The 18431-nt window shown below is 47.5% G+C and overlaps 2 protein-coding genes across 5 annotated transcripts; one reads left to right on the forward strand and one right to left on the reverse strand.

Moving 5' to 3' along the window:
* Window positions 1-961: 961 nt before the first annotated feature.
* DTYMK (deoxythymidylate kinase) lies at window positions 962-8695 on the reverse strand. Of its 3 annotated transcripts, none has more exons than XM_059822786.1 (5): window positions 8566-8695; window positions 7320-7428; window positions 6208-6298; window positions 3795-3920; window positions 962-1521 (listed from the first exon to the last, which is right to left on the reverse strand). In XM_059822786.1, exons 1-5 carry the CDS (start codon window positions 8693-8695, stop codon window positions 1411-1413), a joined length of 567 nt encoding a protein of 188 aa, XP_059678769.1. In that variant the 3' UTR covers window positions 962-1410. The 3 variants fall into 3 exon arrangements, with proteins under 3 accessions (XP_059678769.1, XP_059678768.1, XP_059678770.1); XM_059822785.1 differs by having other exon boundaries at window positions 3795-3992; XM_059822787.1 differs by lacking the exon at window positions 6208-6298 and having other exon boundaries at window positions 3795-3992; window positions 7358-7428.
* Window positions 8696-9007: 312 nt separating this feature from the next.
* Window positions 9008-15927, forward strand: ING5 (inhibitor of growth family member 5). 2 transcript variants are annotated; one of them, XM_059822585.1, is made up of 8 exons: window positions 9008-9044; window positions 9884-9955; window positions 10685-10851; window positions 12663-12774; window positions 13471-13564; window positions 14562-14697; window positions 14852-14913; window positions 15858-15927. In XM_059822585.1, exons 1-8 carry the CDS (start codon window positions 9008-9010, stop codon window positions 15898-15900), a joined length of 723 nt encoding a protein of 240 aa, XP_059678568.1. In that variant the 3' UTR covers window positions 15901-15927. The 2 variants fall into 2 exon arrangements, with proteins under 2 accessions (XP_059678568.1, XP_059678569.1); XM_059822586.1 differs by lacking the exon at window positions 9008-9044 and adding an exon at window positions 9539-9590.
* The last annotated feature ends 2504 nt before the right edge of the window (window positions 15928-18431 follow it).

Consider the following 18431-nt stretch of genomic DNA (forward strand, 5'->3'; position numbering starts at 1 on the left):
ACCTACTGATGCTCTAACTGTCCCTGTGCTATCCAAAAGCAGAGGTTTGAACTGGGAACCACAATGCTTCTGTCACTAAATTATTATTTGCTGCTTTCTGCCTGCTTCTCCTCTTCTCTCTTGTAGTTAGGGGAAGAGGCAGCAGAGGAAGTGGGGCTGTGCTCCATTCATCTGCTTTCAATTTGTATCTGAATAAACAGATCTAAAATCTTTGCCTGTCCTAATGTTCTTGCACATGTATTGAAGGTGGTGGCGGGTGGTATCTAGTAACCTTGCAGTGTGGTTGGGAATGCTGTCGAAATGATTGCAGTTTTTTACCCTTTTAGGGCAAAAGTGGCAGATGGGAGCAAAAGTTGAGTTATGTGCAACGGTGACTTTATCTTCCTTTTGGTGTATCTGACAGAATAGAGGCTGGCTGCTTGGGACTGCCAAGTTGTTGTTCCTGCCCCAGAGGGTCAGCACCTGCAGACATGCTGGCAGAAAAGGAGAAAACACTTCCGTAGCAATTCTGCTACTTGCATTTTAAGTTGTGTGAATGTGGGGCAACAGAACAATACTTGAAGGCTGTCCCTGCTGAGCAGCACAGCATCTCTCTGCTTCTAAAACAGCGTAAGCCCTTCCACAACAGGACATGCTTTTTTGGTGAGTCTCTGCCACGTATGCTTTTGAGGTAGAGGGGAAGGAGCCAAGCGGAGGCTCAAAAGTAGGCCTTGCTATGAGCTAATACATCTATTTCAGACTTACCGGCTCATAACAATTCAGTTTCTGTATCATTCTCACTGAACAGCTGGGGAACAGACTTGAATTCATCTCTCCCTTCGTTCCACAGCTCTAGCAAACCGCTCTCCCTGGATTTAGTCCCTGAACCGCAGCACCTTCACCTCCGATATATCCTTCTAGAAGATAAATGATCATACTGGAAAAAAAAAATGCCCTGTGCAAAATGTTTAAAGGAATAATTTATTAGCAAGTCCTCTACAAACTGTTTTCAGGGGATGCATTTACTAGAGAGGCAGAAGAATCAGAAACATGGCAGTTCCTTGAAACTGGGAAGGCTGTTGCCTGCCTGTTGCTGCTGTCCATGTCCAGGGACAGCCCTGGGCTCCACAGCCACATCTGCACTACAGCGCTGGGGCTAGAACAAGAGCTCCTACTTGAGATAGGGAGGTTTTTATAAGGAATTTGTTACATGCTCCTCACGTGTTCATTTATAAAATACAGCAGGAACTATGCAGGATGGAGGGGAGGAGCAGATAAAATCACAAGGACATCAGCACCATGCTGGACCCAGAAGAATACACGGAATCTAAGCTGTAGTTACTAGAAGGTGATGTAGGGGAGTCACCCAAGCGAGGAAGATCCAAGAGGTGAGTTTTCCCTTAGGTCTAAAAGAACAACCTGTATAAAGTTTTATTTCCAGAGTTCTCCCAAAGGTTTATTCTGAACCTCCTGCATGGTTTCCTCTGCGACGGACTTGATTTCTCTGTGCACGTCTTCTATGCTCTTTGAAGCATCTATTGTCTGTTTCCAAGACAAAAAAAATACAGAAACATGTTCCTCAATTACCAACACCAAATGAGAAAAACTCACCTTGCTGTTATACGTGCTCCCCCCATTACTCAATATTGTTACTATTCATAAACAGTGAAAGGAGCAAATTACACCTCCTGTGCACTATTTCTGGAATGGAACTGGAAAAATCTATTTTATTTAGGAATAGACCTTTAAGAAGTAAATGTGGGGCTGGATGAAGGGAAACTGAAGAAGCTGCTGCATGTTTGCTGACAGTATTTAGGGCATATGACCCAAAGGCGGGCAAATGTTCTTCATCCTGTACTGTAGTCCCCCAGAAACATCAGCGTATTGATCTTTCAGTGGTTCTTCAAAATAAATTCCACCCATGATAGTAGGAACCTCTAAAAATCCATCACATGATGGTCCAGTTTCAGCTTTGTTGGGGTTGTTTTTAAATACTGCAAGCTGAGGTCAGTGAAGGTGGTAAAGCTATACGATGCGGGTGTTCCTCAGCCTGACGTTTAAATAGCAGCATTGCTCCTGTGTGGTTGAAGGAGTGACCAAGGTGAAGAAAGGATTTGATGAAAAGAAGTAGAGAGGCGCAGGTTTATCACAGCGGCCTATGCAATACTGGCCCACAGCATTGCTGAGAAAGAGCAGGCTCTGAGGATATGCAACAAATAATATACTTCCTGATTAAATGCTTGATGGTTGGACTTGACGATCTTACAGGTCTTTTCCAACCGTAGTGATTCTGTGGTTGCCTTTTCATTACAGCTCAGCCAGCACCCCACCTTTCTGCTCACGCAATATCCCCAAGCAGCTTGCTGATCTCAATTTATTTGCGTAACCAATGGTACCAAGCTGCACTTCATGCCTTGGACTAAATGGTTCTCTGGTGAGAATCTCTGTTATTCTGTCCGATACCAAGGGGCAAAGAGACAGGAATGCTAATTTTACCTTTAATGTGCACTGAAACTGGATTTCCATGCTTGTTTCAGGGACACCTGTCATCTCTTAATCATCTATTCTGATATTTATATATATCTGTTTGATAGTTGTGCACTTTGGAGTATTTTAAACAGATGTGTTGCTGATACTTCATGTGAAAAATCCTTTCAAGCGAGGGCTATAAGTAAAATAACAAAAGACAGGTAATAAAAGAAATGTGTTCAACTGCTGCAATCTCTGGAAAAATTCAGGGTTTACAAACTATACATGAATTCCATATTGTCTCTTGTGACAGCGTACTTATTTTTATTAAATGAATTCTTTTGGGGTTTTGAGCTATGGTACACGTTTTCTGTCAGCCTGTTTCTCCAGTCATTATGATGTAGGAAAAGCAATTTCCTAGCGTAACTTTTACTAGAATAAAAATCCTAGTTTGGTGATTGTTGTACGTTTAGGTCCTTCAGGTTCTGACAGTACACAAAAGAACTTTTACAGAATCATGTTTACCTGAAACAGGCTGTGATTATGTTTACCTTACGCAGTCTGATCATTTGGCAAATCTGCGTACATCTCCATCTTCTGGTGGAGGCTTACCCATAATCTGTGTCCTCCTATGTCTGCCTGAAAACTACAGAATAAACAGAAAATGCTGCCTCTATCTCATGACTAAGCACTGACAGGGTGCTGGAAATGATAAATAGGAAAACCTCAGCCTAGGTGGTCTACACACAGGATCAATGGGGAATGCTTCCTCTTCTGGGATAAGGCTGCTGACTGCGCAGCCCTCTGCAAACCGCTCCAAGGGATGAACAAGGAAAAGTGATGCAGCAGCGTGGAACAAAGATCATGTATTTGGAGAGACTTCTGGGAGCAGTAAGACAGCAAATGCTGATGGAAATTGGCCATGTGAGAAGGAAGGTGATCATCAGTAAGGGAGACACAAGCTGCAGCAGGGCCCAAAAAAACCTCCAAGGATTCCAGATGCAGGATGCCAAGGAGACAGGCAGGGAGGAGCATGGGTGCGTCCCACTGCTTCTTACCCAGGTTTGTCAGTTTGTCTTTAAGGAAGAGAATTATTGCCAGAATGCTCTTTTGCAAAGCCAACCAACCATCCTCCCCCCCCACCCCAATGGGGCCCCATAGGGTGTCCTGGAACAGGGAGGCATCCTCTCTGCCACAGGCCACAGTGCCCTTAGCTGGTTCCCAGCACATCCCCCTGACCAGAAGCAGGAAAGGGGAGCACCGGGATATGATGGGCACAATTCAGGAGCTCTTATGAGAGACCCCAGCCCTGGTCTGTGACAGGCCTGTTAGGGTTATTTCCTCACCTTCCAGTTTAATGTCTTGTCCTTCATCAGATGATGGAAGGACTGTAGAACTTTCTTTTGGAAGGAGCTGTTCTCGTAACGTTCATTTCCAAAGTTCCCTCGTTCTGCTGCTTCCTCTGGGCTTAACTGAAGAAACAGAATCAGATCTGGCTTTGGGAGTCCAATGTCAGGCTGTTTGCACCACTCCAGGCAGAAGTTCTGTCCGAAACAAAGACAACCAAGTTTGAAGTGAAAGAAAGGAATGTGAAGAAGGGAAAGAAGCCAGTTAGCTGGAGAGGGAGGTGGGGAAGGAACAGCCAGAGAAAAAATGCAGTCCAAAACACTGTAAGTGCAGGCCTACAAACTGGAAAGGAGATATCCCGGCTTATCACGTGGGAATTCAGTCCTGGTAATTGTGGGGGACAGATTTTGCTTGGTGCTGTGCACCTCTCATGCTTACTGAAGTCAAAGAGTGCTAAAGATTTTAACATCTCTTCTGCAGAGCCCAGAGCTAAATATCGAGTCATATTCTGAGTCTCCATACAGCTGTTACCAGTCCAAAACTGTGATCAGTCCAAAAGAAAGCTGCTCCCAAATACAAACACCACACAGCTTTAGTGTGGATCTTTCTGGGCCCATGGAGACTCCTTTTCAAATACCTACCCTACGCTTTCTCACCCTACCCAGGAATTTCAGCCCAGACACAAGAGACAAAGCTTTCCAACTTTCAGATCCTGTTGACGGATTTGAAGACTTCCATCAGGACACGTGAATCCACAATGTTGTGGAGAGAAAACTGAGGCTTGTCCACTTACTGCTCATCCACATGGGCACCAGTGATGCTATCAGGGTGATCTTAAATGTATCAAGAGTGACTGCAGGGCTCTGGAGGTGAGGGTGCAGGGCACAGGGGGCCAGGATCTCCTCAGTCCTTCCAGGAAGAGGGGAAAGGCTTGGGCAGGAATGAATGTAGGTCAATTCTGAGCTGTACAGCTCGTGTTGCAGGCAAGGCTTCGACCACAAGATGCTCTTTGAGGATCAATAGCTACTAAGCAGGAATGGGATCCATCTAACGAAGTGGGACAAGAGCATCTGTGGTAACAGGCTTGCGAAGGCAGTGAAGAGAGCTTTAAACTAGGTATGTCAGGGGAAGGTTTGCAATCTGTAAAGAACTGAAGATGGGATACCAGGAGGAAATGTCTGGGGGGTGCTATGGTAATGGAGGCTCACCTGAAAGCAGCACAACTGCGGCAGAGAAACACGGGTGATGTTGGGGTGGGGCCTGCTACAGACTGCCTGCTTGAAGAGAGGATGTTGAGGAACCTTCTTGAGACAGCAGGAAGGAGGATCACAATTGCAGGTCCTGGTACTCACGGAGGATCTCAACCACTTGCCTATCTGCTGGGCACAAGCGATCCAAGTTTCTGGAGCGTGCTGAAGAACTTCTTGACACAGCGATCGATAAACCAGCGAGGGGAGGTGCCCTGCTGGATTTCTCACTCACAAGCCAGAAAGAACTGGTCGAAGATGTGAAGGTCAAGGGCAGCCTTGGCTGCAGCAAACATGAGACAGTGGTTTAAAATCTGGAGAGGAGTCAACAAGAAAAACGGAATTGCCGGCGTGGACTTCAGGAGAGCTGATCTCTGTTTATTAGGGACCTCTTAGCAGTATGCCCCGGGAAACTCACGTGGAAGGCAAAGAGGCCCAGGAGAACTGGTTGATCTTCCAGGACAGCCTCCTCAGAGCACAAGAATGAGCACAAGACTCAGGAGGATCTTACAGCTGTGCAGAATGACCCAAAGGGAGGCTGACAGAGCTGACTTGTCTTGAAAGCAGAGAGAGGCCAAAAGGCACAAGTGGGGATCTGAGAAGTTCAGGCTAAATGAGGAGAATACTTTTTACCATGAGGGTGAGCAAACACTGAAAGCAGAGCCCAGAAAGGTTGTGGATCTACATCCCTGGAGATACTCAAACCTTGGCTGGATATGGCCCCGAGCAGCCTGCCTGACGTAAGACCTACTCTTGAGCAGGAGGTTGGGCTTCCTGACTTCCACAGGTCCCTTTCAACGTATGTGGTTCTGTTATTCTTTGCAAATTTATAGGCCAGCAGCCAGAGCAAGCGTGAAGAATCTCAAATAAACTGGCATACTCAATCTCCAGAGTCAAACAGGCCAGCTTCCCAACAGCCAGGAGTCTGTCCAGATTTACAGGAAGTAACCGAATGAGCTTCTCTGCTCTTTCTGGGGAAGGGGCAGACCCAGGCAAACAGACCATGTCAATACCCGAGCTGAAACTTCCATCCCTCAATTTCAATCCACGTTTCCCCAGTCCTCTGGAGCCTCGGCCATGCACGCTGACGTCTGTATCACGCCTCTAACTGGAGCTGCTTCCCCAAATACAGAGAGGGGCAGGGGCTACTGTAAGTCTTACTCACCTCTTTGGCACTTGTGAAGGCCACTCCAGAAAAGGCGTATCTGTCAACCACAAGCGTGATCCCTTGGTGTAGTTTCTCTTTCATCACCGGTCTGAAAACCACATGGGAGAAAAAAAAAAAAAAAAAAAAAAAAGCGTTACACTCCTTTATAGTGATACAATGAAAGGAGTTCATCTAAAAGACAGCTCATGAGACCAGTGCTTCTCTGTTAACGTACATCATCATTAATAGTGATCACTAGCAGTGTCAGGGTTATCTGTGATGCTGATCACGGATAAATAGCTATTTGTATTCTGTCCTCTAAGAGGCATGAAGCAAATACCCTCTCAAGACACTGAAGCTCAGGGTGCCCCAGCGCAGGGCACTGTTCTAGGCAGCTCCACAGCCTACAGGCAAGATCACAGCTGAACTATATTCAGACATGACCAGTTTAGTCCTCTTCCCTTTTAAGTGATGCTGTAGATTTGTGATAAACTCTGCCTCAGTCAAAATGTCCTTTATTCATGGCAATGACATTCTTACTACAGCTCACTCATCTGCGTTACGCTTTCCCAGTTTGCTTGGCACCGCCACTACAGCAGAATCAGCAAAGCTTTTCTTTTTTTTTAAATGAAAACATTTTGCAATATAGATTTCCAGGTAAAAACAACAGCCGACACCAATTTCCCTAGCTCCACACACGAAGACTCCGGGGCCAAAAGCAAGGACAGCCACTTAGGGCTGAATGCAGCCTTCGGCTAGAGGGGAAGTTTGGAGAAGATTCCTTAACCACTCTGTCACTCGCATGGACTTCCTTGCAAAACAAGGTCTCTTCATTCAGGAAAGAAAGCAAATTCAGAGTCTAGGCTGGTACAGTGTCAGCTCCCTGGTTCTTGAATCTAATATGGCACAGGGATTGCAAATATCACACCTAATGATTTCAAAAAAAGCAAACTGTGGGATTTGGTCTAAGATTAAATCCAAAGAGACCTTGAGACATTGCTTCCAGCCAGATTTTCCTTGCTAAACAGGATCGTACTCTTACACCTACTAGACCTACTGCAAGCTAAAACCCCGGGGAGGATTCAACACCATGCGTTTTTCTTTTACAACTTAACAAACATTATCTTTACACGTGTTCCCAGCGGTTAGCAGAGAAGAGCAGGTGAACGGTGTGGTCCTCCAGGTTCTTCTCCTTCACCAGGTAGGAGCTGATCAGCCGCCCGATCTCCGTTGTTCTCTCTGTAGGAAAGAGGGGGAGAAGGAGCAAACGCTGTCCTGAGCTGCTCTTGCCAAAGGGGTGTCCATCTGTCCTGGGGGGGGGCATGTCAGTCTGGGGGTCTATCTGCCTGTCACGGGTGGGAGGACGTCAGTCTGTCCAGGGCCAGGGTTTATCTGTCTGTCACGGGTGGGACAAGGTCGGTCTGTCCAGGGCCAGGGTTTATCTGCCTATCACGGGTGGGAGGAAGTTGGTCTGTCCAGGGTGGGTGTCTATCTGTCTGTCACAGGTGGGACGAGGTCAGTCCATCCGGGGGTGGGGGTACATCTGTTTGTCACTGGCAGGAGCAGCTCGATCCATGTGCAGACAGGGGTCAATCTGTCACGGGTGGGCAGAGGTCAGCCCGTCCAGGGTGGTCGGTCGGTCTGTCTGTCTGTCACGGGTGGGAAGTGGTTGGTCCACCCCGGGTTGGGGGTCTATCTGTCTGTCACGGGTGGGAAGAGGTCGGTCCACCCGGGGTTGGGGGTCTACCTGTCTGTCACGGGTGGGAAGAGGTCGGTCTGTCTGGGGATCTATCCGTCTGTCACGGGTGGGAAGAGGTCGGTCCGTCTGGGGATCTATCCGTCTGTCACGGGTGGGAAGAGGTCGGTCCACCCGGGGTTGGGGGTCTACCTGTCTGTCACAGGTGGGAAGAGGTCGGTCCGTCTGGGGATCTCTCCGTCTGTGACGGGTGGGAAGAGGTCGGTTCACCCAGGGACGGGGGTCTACCTGTCTGTCACGGGTGGGAAGAGGTCGGTCCACCCGGGGTTGGGGGTCTATCTGTCTGTCACAGGTGGGAAGAGGTCGGTCCACCCGGGGTTGGGGTCTATCTGTCTGTCATGGGTGGGAAGAGGTCGGTCCGTCTGGGGATCTATCTGTCTGTCACGGGTGGGAAGAGGTCGGTCCACCCGGGGACAGGGATCTATCCGCCTGTCACGGCTTGGGAGGAGGTCGGTCTGTCCGAGAGTAGGGGGGTCAGTCTGTCACGGGTGGGGGAGGTCGTGCCACGAGAGCCCCCGGATGGCGCCCCCGCACCTCCCCCAAGGGGCACACCGGGCCCCCCGGCCTGGCGGGCCTCCTCCCTCCCCCCGGTTCCCTCCGGGCGTCGGCAGGCCCCGTACCCGGGAAGCGGAGGAGGTCGGCGCGGTGGCCGGCGGCCCGCAGTGCCTCCACCAGCCGGCGGCCCTGTGTGCTCTTCCCGGCGCGGTCCACCCCTTCCAGCACGATCAGCGCCCCGCGCCGGCCCGCCATAGCGCGCGCGCTCCGCCCGCCCCGCCCCTTCCGCCACCGCCCGGCCAATCCCGGCGAGCGCCCGCGGGCCGCTCTAGGCGGCGCAAGAGCACAGAGGCGCCGCGGTCCTCCAGGGAGGCGGTGAGGCGGGAAGGGCGGCACCGCCCCCCGCCCGCCCTGCCCCTCATGAATATGCAGCAGGAGCGTCCCCGGCGACCAATGGGCGCTGGGCGGGCTATGAATATGGGATGAGGCCGGGGCCGCGGCCCTTGTCATGCGGGCCCGGCAGGCGGCGGGAAGCGGCGGCGGCGGCGGCGGGGCGCGGGTCGCAAGATGGCGACCGCCATGTACCTGGAGCACTACCTGGACAGTGAGCGCGGGGCCCCGCGCGGGCGGGGGGGGGGAGGCGCGGCGGAGGCGGGGGGCGCGCGGCGGCGGCGGCGGCCGGGGCGGGGGCGGCGGCGCGGGAATTAGAACTGCGCCACGGGCTGGGCGGGGGGGGCGGAGCCGTGCCGCGTCATCAGCCGCCGCCGCCGTGCGTCATCGCTGCGCGACGGGGAGCGGGCCGGGAAGGCGATGGCGGGCTGCGCGCCTCCCGCCTGCCCCGCTGCCCTGCTCCCCCCCGGGGCTGTCACACGCGGCCGCTGCCCTGCGTGGCGTGTCACACGTCGGCCGCCCCGGGCACGGAGGGGCGCGGGGGTCTGCGCTCCCGGCAGGCGGCTCCGGCCCTCACGGCCCGGGCGGCGGTGGCGCCGCTCGGTTCCTCTCACGCTGTGCGCGACTGGCTCGCTAATAAACAGCGGGAGTGAGGCGGCTGCTGGATCAGCGTCCGTCCCAGCGAGGCCTGCGTGCGTCTACATCAGCTCCCCGATGTAAACGGGCAGTTGGCGGTAGGCGAAGTGAAGGGCGCCTTCAGGTGCGGGCCTCCCCTCGCCCGGGCCTCCCCTCGCCCGGGCCTCCCCTCGCCCGGGCCTCCCCTCGCCCGGGCCTCCCTCTCAGAGCACTTCTAGGCAACAACAGGGGCCCCCACGCCGCTGCCGCATCTCTCCGCCTGCAGACGTTTAGCGTGGCTGCGGGTAATCCAACTGCCGGCCCCGTGAGGCGGTGGGGCTTGTCCCTCGGCTGAGGTGGTTCAGTGTTAGGTGTCGAAGGAGGGATGGCTGTTATGAGGAGAACAGGCCGTAATATTTCTTGGTCTTTATGTTCCAGGTATCGAAAACCTGCCTTGCGAGCTGCAGCGGAACTTCCAGCTGATGCGGGAGTTGGATCAGAGAACAGAAGGTGTGTTCAGGTATTTCGGTAAGCGAAGTCTGATGGAGAGCCAGCCTCGACCTGAAGGTCGCGAAGAGCCCTGTGGAGACGCTGTGGCTTTAGAGGACGTGTCTCCCCTCTGCCGCTTTTCCTTTTCTCCACCCGAGTGCTGTGCAGCATTTGTTTCTTTTCTGTGAGGGTAACAGCTTACAGGACTGGATTTTTTTTTCAGCAGTTGCGTGTTAATTTGTAGCTGTGTCATTGCTGTACCCAGTGGCCCCTTAGATGGCCTTACTTGCACCTATTTCCACATGCGCTGAGTTGTAGACTGCTGTGTGCCTTGCAATACCAATTTTTTTTCTCTTTTGAGGTTTGTGTCGGTATCTGGTTGAACATTAATGATTTTCAGTTTGAACCGTTAGAAGGGTAAATGGCTGCGCAGCAAATATAACGTTCTGTGTGTGGGAAGAGAGGTTGACATTTGTGAACCCATGGGTTCAGTTTCTGATCTTAACTGTGAGTGCCTCCTCTGAATTAACTGTAAAACACTTGAGAAATTAGAATCACACTGCAAGTGTTGAAGAGTTAATTCCTTTAAATTCCTTTCTTTTTTTTTTTTAAAAAAGGTAAATACATTAAGGAATCAGGCAAAGTCCAAAAACTGTCACGAGGGGTCTTCTAAATACCATAAAGAGGTAGAAGAAAAGAATACTTGCTTTGGCAGACAGCTTTCTCATGTGTATATACTTTGCCTTTCAGATAAGAAAGCAGAAATCGACAGTCTTGCAGCAGAATACATTGAATCTGTGAAGAACATGTTACCTGAGGAGCGAGTGGAACACCTGAAGAAAATCCAGGGTGCCTACGGCAAATGTAAAGAGTACAGCGATGATAAAGTCCAGCTGGCCATGCAGACGTACGAGATGGTGAGACTTTTGTAAAAACGGTCGTACTCTGGAATGGGGCTGCTGGTGGACGTGGAAGACACTTCCACAGCGTCCATTTTCCCTGACATATTTATGTTTTTGCTTAAATATCTTCCTGAAACAAATTATTAGTTGTCAAGCTTATTTTTCTCACTGTTGCCATCCCCAAAAAGCCTCCTCTTGAGTTACCAGGTTTTGTGTCAAGTAGGCCTCTCTTCTGGTGAAGAGTTAAATCCCACTTGGAGATTGCTTGATCGGTAATACCTGTCTGCTGTGTAATAATACCAGCAAATTTACCCCGCTCCCTCCTCCCCAGCAGCTCCCCTGTCACTCAGTAATTTATTTAGGGCTGGTCTTAAGTCGTCAGCAACATTTTTTAAGTCAACTTCAATACTGTATTCTGGAAGAATGGAAGGAAATCTGCTCAATTACCTTGGTTTCCAAGCGACAAAAGAAAGCAGACCTGTCAGCTCCACCATTCTGGTTGTATATTGGACACCAAACTTCCCTCGATCGGCCTGGTGGGAAAATTTTATTTCTTAAGAAACATTTTCCACTTTTTTCTTCTTCTGCCCCTAGTCGGGTGTCCATTTAGCCGTCCCTTGAATAATTCTTACCTCTGTGTATTTTATCCCCTAGGTAAAACCTGGGCGAGGGGAATCATTTTGTCTGTGCTTAGTGTATTTTGTCCAGCTTCTAGAGCTGCTTTGGGTTCTGCTACATCTGCAGCTGCAGTACAGAATTACAGAGGTTGGAAGGGACCTCTGGAGATCATCCAGTCCAACCCCCCCGCCAGAGCAGGCTCACCCAGAGCAGGTCGCACAGGAATGCGTCCAGGCGAGTTCTGAATATCTCCAGAGAAGGAGACTCCACAACTTCTCTGGGCAGCCTGTTCCAGTGCTCTGCCACCCTCAAAGGAAAGAAGCTCCTCCTCATGTTGAGATGGAGCTTCCTATGATGAAGTTTGTGCCCGTTACCTCTCATCCTGTCACTGGGCACCACTGAAAAAAGACTGGCCCCACCCTCCTGGCACCCACCCCTGAAGTATTTATAAGCGTTGATAAGATCCCCCCTCAATCTTCTCTTCTCCAGACTAAAAAGACCCAAGTCCCTCAGCCTTTCCTCATAAGAAAGATCTTCCAGCCCCCTAATCAAAGAACGTTTTATTGCCATCAAATACTGCAGAAAAGAAAATTATTTCATGGGAATTGAAAAGTGTCCTAGATAACTAATTTGAGGACTAGGTATTGCAGCAACGCAGTTTGGGGGTGGTGACTTAAAACATCCAGGCTTAAAACATCCAAATTACTTGCCATGTATTGACTTGATGTTGGAGATAGTCAGCAGCAACCTGTATTTATTACTAAATTTCTTCGAATAGCGTGCTAGTGGAATATGAGACTGATCTAGTCAACGCAATTCATGGGCAATAGTTGAATAATGTATTTTGAAAATTGCAGGGAAAAAGCAATTATTTTTGATATCTCTCATCGTCTTGTTTTGTTCTGCAAACCATTAGTCTGAGTTGCTTTGACTCTCCTTTATGCCACCTCCCTTTTCCTTCCTTTCTCTTTGTCTGCAGAGGGATTGGGTCCTCTTGCTTTTGCCTATTTTCTTTTTCTCTCCACCTTAATTCCCTTTGTGTGTACCGTTTCCCTTTTCCCAGTTTGGTACCCCTTTCACGCCTTGCTCTGAAGTAGTATACTCCTGTTCATGCTGATAACGGCTAAGTTATTAGACTTTCCTGTTTTCTTTTGGGGATATTTTCTCTCTTTTTTTTAATTCAGTTTGTGGTTTCCTCTTCTGTGCAGGTGGATAAGCATATCCGCCGGCTGGATGCAGACTTGGCGCGGTTTGAAGCAGATCTGAAAGATAAACTGGAAGGCAGTGACTTTGAAAACCCTGGATCTCGAAGCCTGAAAAGTGCGTAAATTTTACGTGTTTGACAGCCTTTTCCGGCACTGAGCATATCTAAGCAGAAAGGCACAGTCTTAGTTTCAGGCTTAATCTGTTACTAAGTTCTAAGATCTTTTTGGGGAGAGATTTGTCTATTTTCCTTCCTTTACCAGAATGTGAATACTAATCAAGCTGAGAACAGCAGGAAAAATTAGGAGTTAAAGGAAGGTACCAGTTTCTGTCATGTGTACTGGAAATCTCGTGTGGTTACAGTGAAATTTGAGCATGGTTAACAGCAGCACAGCTTTATGCCTTTGAACTGTGAAATAAGGGGAAAGATCAGGGATGTGGAGATAAGAGTTATTGAGTAACTGATTAACTGGCTGAGTGTTTAAAAATATACTGAGATTTAAAAAAAAATAATTAGGGCATGTCTAATCAAATACGATGCTATTTATATCTTGTGCAACAATATGGGCTAACGTTGTACTGCAACGATTTAATTGCTAAAACTGCAAAAACAAGAGTTTGGTGCTCTTGTGCTCGTCCTACTTGCCAATTTGGCATGTTTGTGGCATAAAAATGTATTTCAGAATCAGCATTCATATTCCATTACAGATGAAAGAAGGATTTCAAAACAATAAATGCATGAAAAGAAAAACATCTGGGGATGTTTCTGGTATTCAAATAGGTTAAAACGAGGGGGGGATTTTTCCTTTATAGAGGGACGAAGTCAGAAAGACAAAAGAGGCTCTCGCGGTCGAGGCAGGCGAACATCCGAAGAAGATACACCAAAGAAAAAGAAACTCAAAGGAGGGTAAGGCATACCCAGGCACAGCCCTGGTGACTTTGGCTTGACACTTCATGAATTTTCCGCAAGCTCATGTTACCCTATTTATGACTCGTGTCTGGATGGTGAGCAGTGTTAGAGTGTTCTGCTCTTACTCCATTTCATTAGTGTCCTGCTTAGGACAAGTCAGCTTTGTTAATTAACTCCTTGGTTGTCATGTGGAAACTCAGCATGCTTGGAATGCCCTCTGTCTGGAAGGACAAGATCAGCGTCTTTCTTGTTGGCAAGCTGGGAGAAAATAGCTGTGATTTTTGTCATGAGGCTATTTTTAGCAGTGGCTTGTGGTCTTGATTGTAAAAAGAAACACTTGCCCATTGAGTCAAAAACTGATGTTTTATTGTTGCACTAGACATCTTGGAGAATTCTGGGGGTTGTTTTCAAACAATCACGTCCTAAATAGTCTTGAGTAATCTAATTTGGTTGTGTGAAGCAAGGAAGAAGGCATGTCCCATCTCTGTAATATGATTTATATTAGCAGAGCCCTGTTAATTCTAATTTTTCAGTTGGCTAAATGGAGGGGCAGGAATAAAAAAATAGTTTCCACTGAGCGTTACTGACATGTCAACTTAATACATTCCTGTCAGAGCAAAGGGGTTCACTCATACCTGATGAGGAGAAAAGAATATATATATTCAAACTGATCGGGGGGAAAAAAAAATCAGATTCTTCTGTCCGCAAGCAGAAGTGATCCGTATGTTAATTTTGTTACTGTAGTCAGGCATCTACAAATCTTTCTCTTAATCCTTTATAGTCAAGCTCATGTTTTGCGTTTGATCAAACCTACATTATGATTTTAATTATTGGATAATATGTGATAATGTAATCTAAACTCTGAAGTAGGGTCAGTGTGTTTTAGGGAAGGTGGTGTTAAAAACTAATTTTCCCAAGTGGGATTTAGATCTTGGAAACATGGTGTTGCCCACAGCTGAAAAGCGTTTTATCCTCAATCTGTCCCTGTCCACAGATCTGAGTTTGCTGATACCATCCTGTCGGTGCATCCCTCAGATGTCCTCGACATGCCAGTGGACCCCAACGAACCTACCTACTGCTTGTGTCACCAGGTGTCCTATGGAGAAATGATCGGCTGTGACAACCCAGATGTAAGCGCTGGAGATGATTTATTTTCAGATGTTCGCTACATCACAACACTGTGAAATCCGAGGAGGGGGATACTGGCTCAATTAGATCATACAAAATGAACATTTCTGAAACGCTAAGCGTCTCCTTTGTGGGTTTTTCCTTTCTGTTTTGCAGTGCCCGATTGAATGGTTCCACTTTGCTTGTGTGGACCTCACCACCAAACCAAAAGGGAAATGGTAAGTATGACAGCATACAGCTTTTTGATTTTTATCAAGCTACAATTTACCTCAACAAGAATGACAGTAAGAATTAAAACCCTGTTGTGACCCTTCCTGACAGAGGAGCTTTGCTGTTGTCATCAGAGGGTTTGCATCCTCTGTGGTTTGGGATTGTATTTGTGTGAAAGTAGAAGGTAGAAGGGGAACCTTCTTCCTAAAGTCTACTTCCACAGGAGTCTTAGATTTTGGTGGGAGCGAAACAAGGACCCGGGCGTATGCAGAATTGCATGATAAAGAGCAGTTTTTGACGTGAGGCTTGTGTAAACATGTACGTATTACATCTCAGGTTTGCTGTATTGTCGCGTAGTTGTGGCTGTGGTTAAAATTGAGAAGAGAGGTGTATTTATTTTTTTTCACTTCTGGAAGCAAAGTTTGAAGACTGCTCTGGGTTTTGCTTATATATGTGCTCATCGTGGAAAGAATCACAGGCTCGTGATTCACAAGACTGACTTTCTGTTTAATGGACTGCTCTCGTCTAATTAACCCTCTCAGAAACAGGCTTAAGTGAAAGTGAACTGCAGTCAGTGGAGGGAGAGGTAGGAATGAATTAGAGGAAGGTATCTTTTTTTCTTTTGCCTGTAGAGGAAGCTTGTGTGACAAACTTGGAGAAGGTACTTGGAATAACTTCTAGGTGAATGAGATAAGGTGAATCACAGCTGTGAGGGTCTGCTGAGCCCTGGGAGCCTTCTAGTGCTGCTATCTGTCACTTCTGCCCACCCGAGTTGATACAGTTCCTTTCCTATTTGCCCAGGCTTCCTGCATGTCATGAAAATTGTTGCAGTTACTTAAACTGGCTGCTTCTAAATCACCCTCTCACCGACTTGTTCCCAAATAATAAAAAAAGTTCTTGGGCTATGTGTTGTTAACTTCCGGAACTAATCGCTGCCTCTTTTTCCCTGTAGGTTTTGTCCTCGTTGTGTTCAGGAAAGAAAGAAAAAGAAGTAAAGAGTAGAGGGGAGTACATCCTCTGAGGCAAGAAGAATTTAATATATTCCTTCATTCATGTTGCAATATTATCTTTGATTTTTTTTATTTTTTTTTTAACCTGCCCTCCTTCTTTTTCTGGTATGGTATTTCATTGTCCAGTGGCCAGTTGTAATTCCTGTTCTTTCATAAGAAAATGGCTTTGGGAGGGAGGGAATTTGCCACAGGGATTTTATTTATGTTACACTTGCACAGCACTGAAGTCGGTGTTACTATGACGTGCTAGGGCAGCCAGTAGCTGTAGTCTCTGCTAGTTTATAGGAATCTGTGAAAACCACGTAATGCATTGCAGGAGAATGAAATACCTGTGTCTTCAGCATGGTGCATCGCCATCATCAAAATAGTTTAGGCCTGGAACTTGGCATGGTAGAGAAGAAGGAATTTTCTCCGATGTAGCCTGCACGAAGGCGTGAAGTCCATTTGTTGTGTGGTTTCATAGTATAGTAAGGAACAGAAAAGCTGGTTAATTGTTTCCAGTGTCCGTTTCCTCAAAGCCAAGTACTGTGCTTAGTTTTGACAGGGTAGGGATGGGAGAGAGGTAAGATCCAATCTTCTCTTTTGGGGAATTTCTTCAACCTACCTTTGCACTGCCTTTATTATACTTGATCTTGTCCCCATTCACATGAACCTTAACAGAAGCAAACCATTCGATTTTTCACCTCCTTCCAGAAAAGGTTTGTCTCTTTTGGGAGAAAACCTTTAAATAGCAAAGGAATTGTCCTGCAGTGTTTCTTAGTAATACTATTGAGAGAGGGCGTTACCTTTCCCGGCTGCTTCCATTTCTCTGAAAACCCTTTAATTACTGTGAAGATGAAACCTACAGTATTCTTATAGAGATAGAAGGTCTGATTTACTCATAAAATAAGCTGAAGGCCTGATTTTTGTTACTTCTATATGCTTGGGTAAATCAGGAAAACAAGCTTTAGGGGAAGGCTCCCTAAGGACAGTGTGTAGATTCCCATGATGGCAAAGCTGAAAGGTGGCCCTGTGGTGGCTTGGTGGGGGGTTTTGAATAGCATTTGCTACGAAGCACTGCTATTGAAGAAGGCCATTCAGCAGGAATGTTTTAAAATTCCTTCTTTTCTTTTTTTTAGTAGGGGTACATTTGCATGTTCTTGACTTCTTTAAGCTGCCTTTCAGATTATGAATGTGAATCCTTGCTGTTATCACAGTGTCAGTTGCTGCAACGGAAGGAAGATAAGGAAATCAGGAGTAGGAAAACAAGTCTTTCTGGGTTTTTTTTCCTTCCTCTGAGTTATAGTGGATGCAGAAGTTGAGGGAAGAGCAGAGATAACTCTTGTCTTCATATATCTCTCCTGTATTATGGGGCTTACCCGCCTACAATAAAAGATGTTGTAGGGAAACGTGGTTTTGCTGGCAGAGGGGGAAAAAAAAAGCCCCAAACCAATCCCCCCTGCAGCAGTAGGCACCAGGGTTCATGAACTTCGCTGGCTGTGATCCCTGATGGGGGTTGATGGCTGCTCGGTGCAGGGCTGTGTACTACTTTGCATACCATTGTGCAGGAGCTCTTGGTATGGACTGCTGGAAAGGCATTAAGAAACTTCCAGATAAGCTTTTGTTCTGCTGTGAAAACAATCTGAATAAACAGCACAGAAGAAAAAACCCACTTCTAGCCAGATTTTGGCACCTGTTTCCAACAGAAAAAGACTTTTTCCCCCCCCCCCCCCCCTGTTACTTGTGTTTCGCAATGGAAGAAAGTAGCACACAGCTCTTGCCAATTTTCCTTCCCCGCTTTGCTCTGTTGGGATTTGTAGATGCTGCAGGTATGTCACGACTGACATGGAAGAAACCTCTTGATACTGAGACAGCTTTTCTGTGAACAATTTGATTTATTGCATCTGCTATGGAAAAAAAAACCCAAACCCCAACTTGTCTCCAGGGCCCTGTCATTTAAAGTGGGATGTTGCACGTGTCTCCGCTACGTTGCATCGCTCCGCGTGTTGTATATGAAGTTTCTGTAGTTATGTTTACAAGACGATGCGCATTTGTCGTTGTTGCCATTGTAATAGCACCCAGGAAGCAGACAGACAAATGAAAAACAGATCGCTGGAGGGAAGGAGGAGGAAAAGCACAGTCACACAAACCTGAACTTAGAAATACAGCCAGCCCTCTTTTTTTCTTTGCCTCTTTTTTGAGGGTAAATTTAATTGTGATACCTCATGAGCCAGCCTGTAATTCAGTAACCAGTGAGTGAGACCTGTACCTCATCGACCTGCTACACTGGATTCGTGTAGGAGCGTTACTGCGTCCTGAAGACTAGCGTTGATGCCGTTTCAGGTTTTATTTTCCCCTTCCATCCAATGCTATTGTATACGACTCTTTATTTTTCTTTTTTTTTTTTCCCCGCTAAGGCTTTATTAGTAGTGATATCACCATAGATTAAGCATTTGATTTGAAACAATCTCAAAATTCCACTGCACCTCTCTGGAGGTCTTGCTCGAAACACGCCCTTACGGAAGCGCGCAGCTACG

Source organism: Gavia stellata, chromosome 11 (assembly GCF_030936135.1).
Source record: "Gavia stellata isolate bGavSte3 chromosome 11, bGavSte3.hap2, whole genome shotgun sequence".
In the NCBI taxonomy this organism is placed as follows: domain Eukaryota; kingdom Metazoa; phylum Chordata; class Aves; order Gaviiformes; family Gaviidae; genus Gavia; species Gavia stellata.

Bases quoted from the DNA above. Each gene is read 5' to 3' on its own strand.
- ING5 (XM_059822585.1), top strand. From the start codon at position 9,008: ATGGCGACCGCCATGTACCTGGAGCACTACCTGGACA. The intron at 10,852-12,662 runs GTGAGACTTTTG...TCTTCTGTGCAG, and splicing joins CCATGCAGACGTACGAGATG to GTGGATAAGCATATCCGCCG. The intron at 12,775-13,470 runs GTGCGTAAATTT...TTTCCTTTATAG, and splicing joins TGGATCTCGAAGCCTGAAAA to AGGGACGAAGTCAGAAAGAC.
- DTYMK (XM_059822785.1), bottom strand. From the start codon at position 8,695: ATGGCGGGCCGGCGCGGGGCGCTGATCGTGCTGGAAGGGGTGGACCGC. The intron at 7,429-8,565 runs GTACGGGGCCTG...TCTTTCCTACAG, and splicing joins CGACCTCCTCCGCTTCCCGG to AGAGAACAACGGAGATCGGG. The intron at 6,299-7,319 runs GTAAAGATAATG...TGTGGTTTTCAG, and splicing joins GCTAACCGCTGGGAACACGT to ACCGGTGATGAAAGAGAAAC.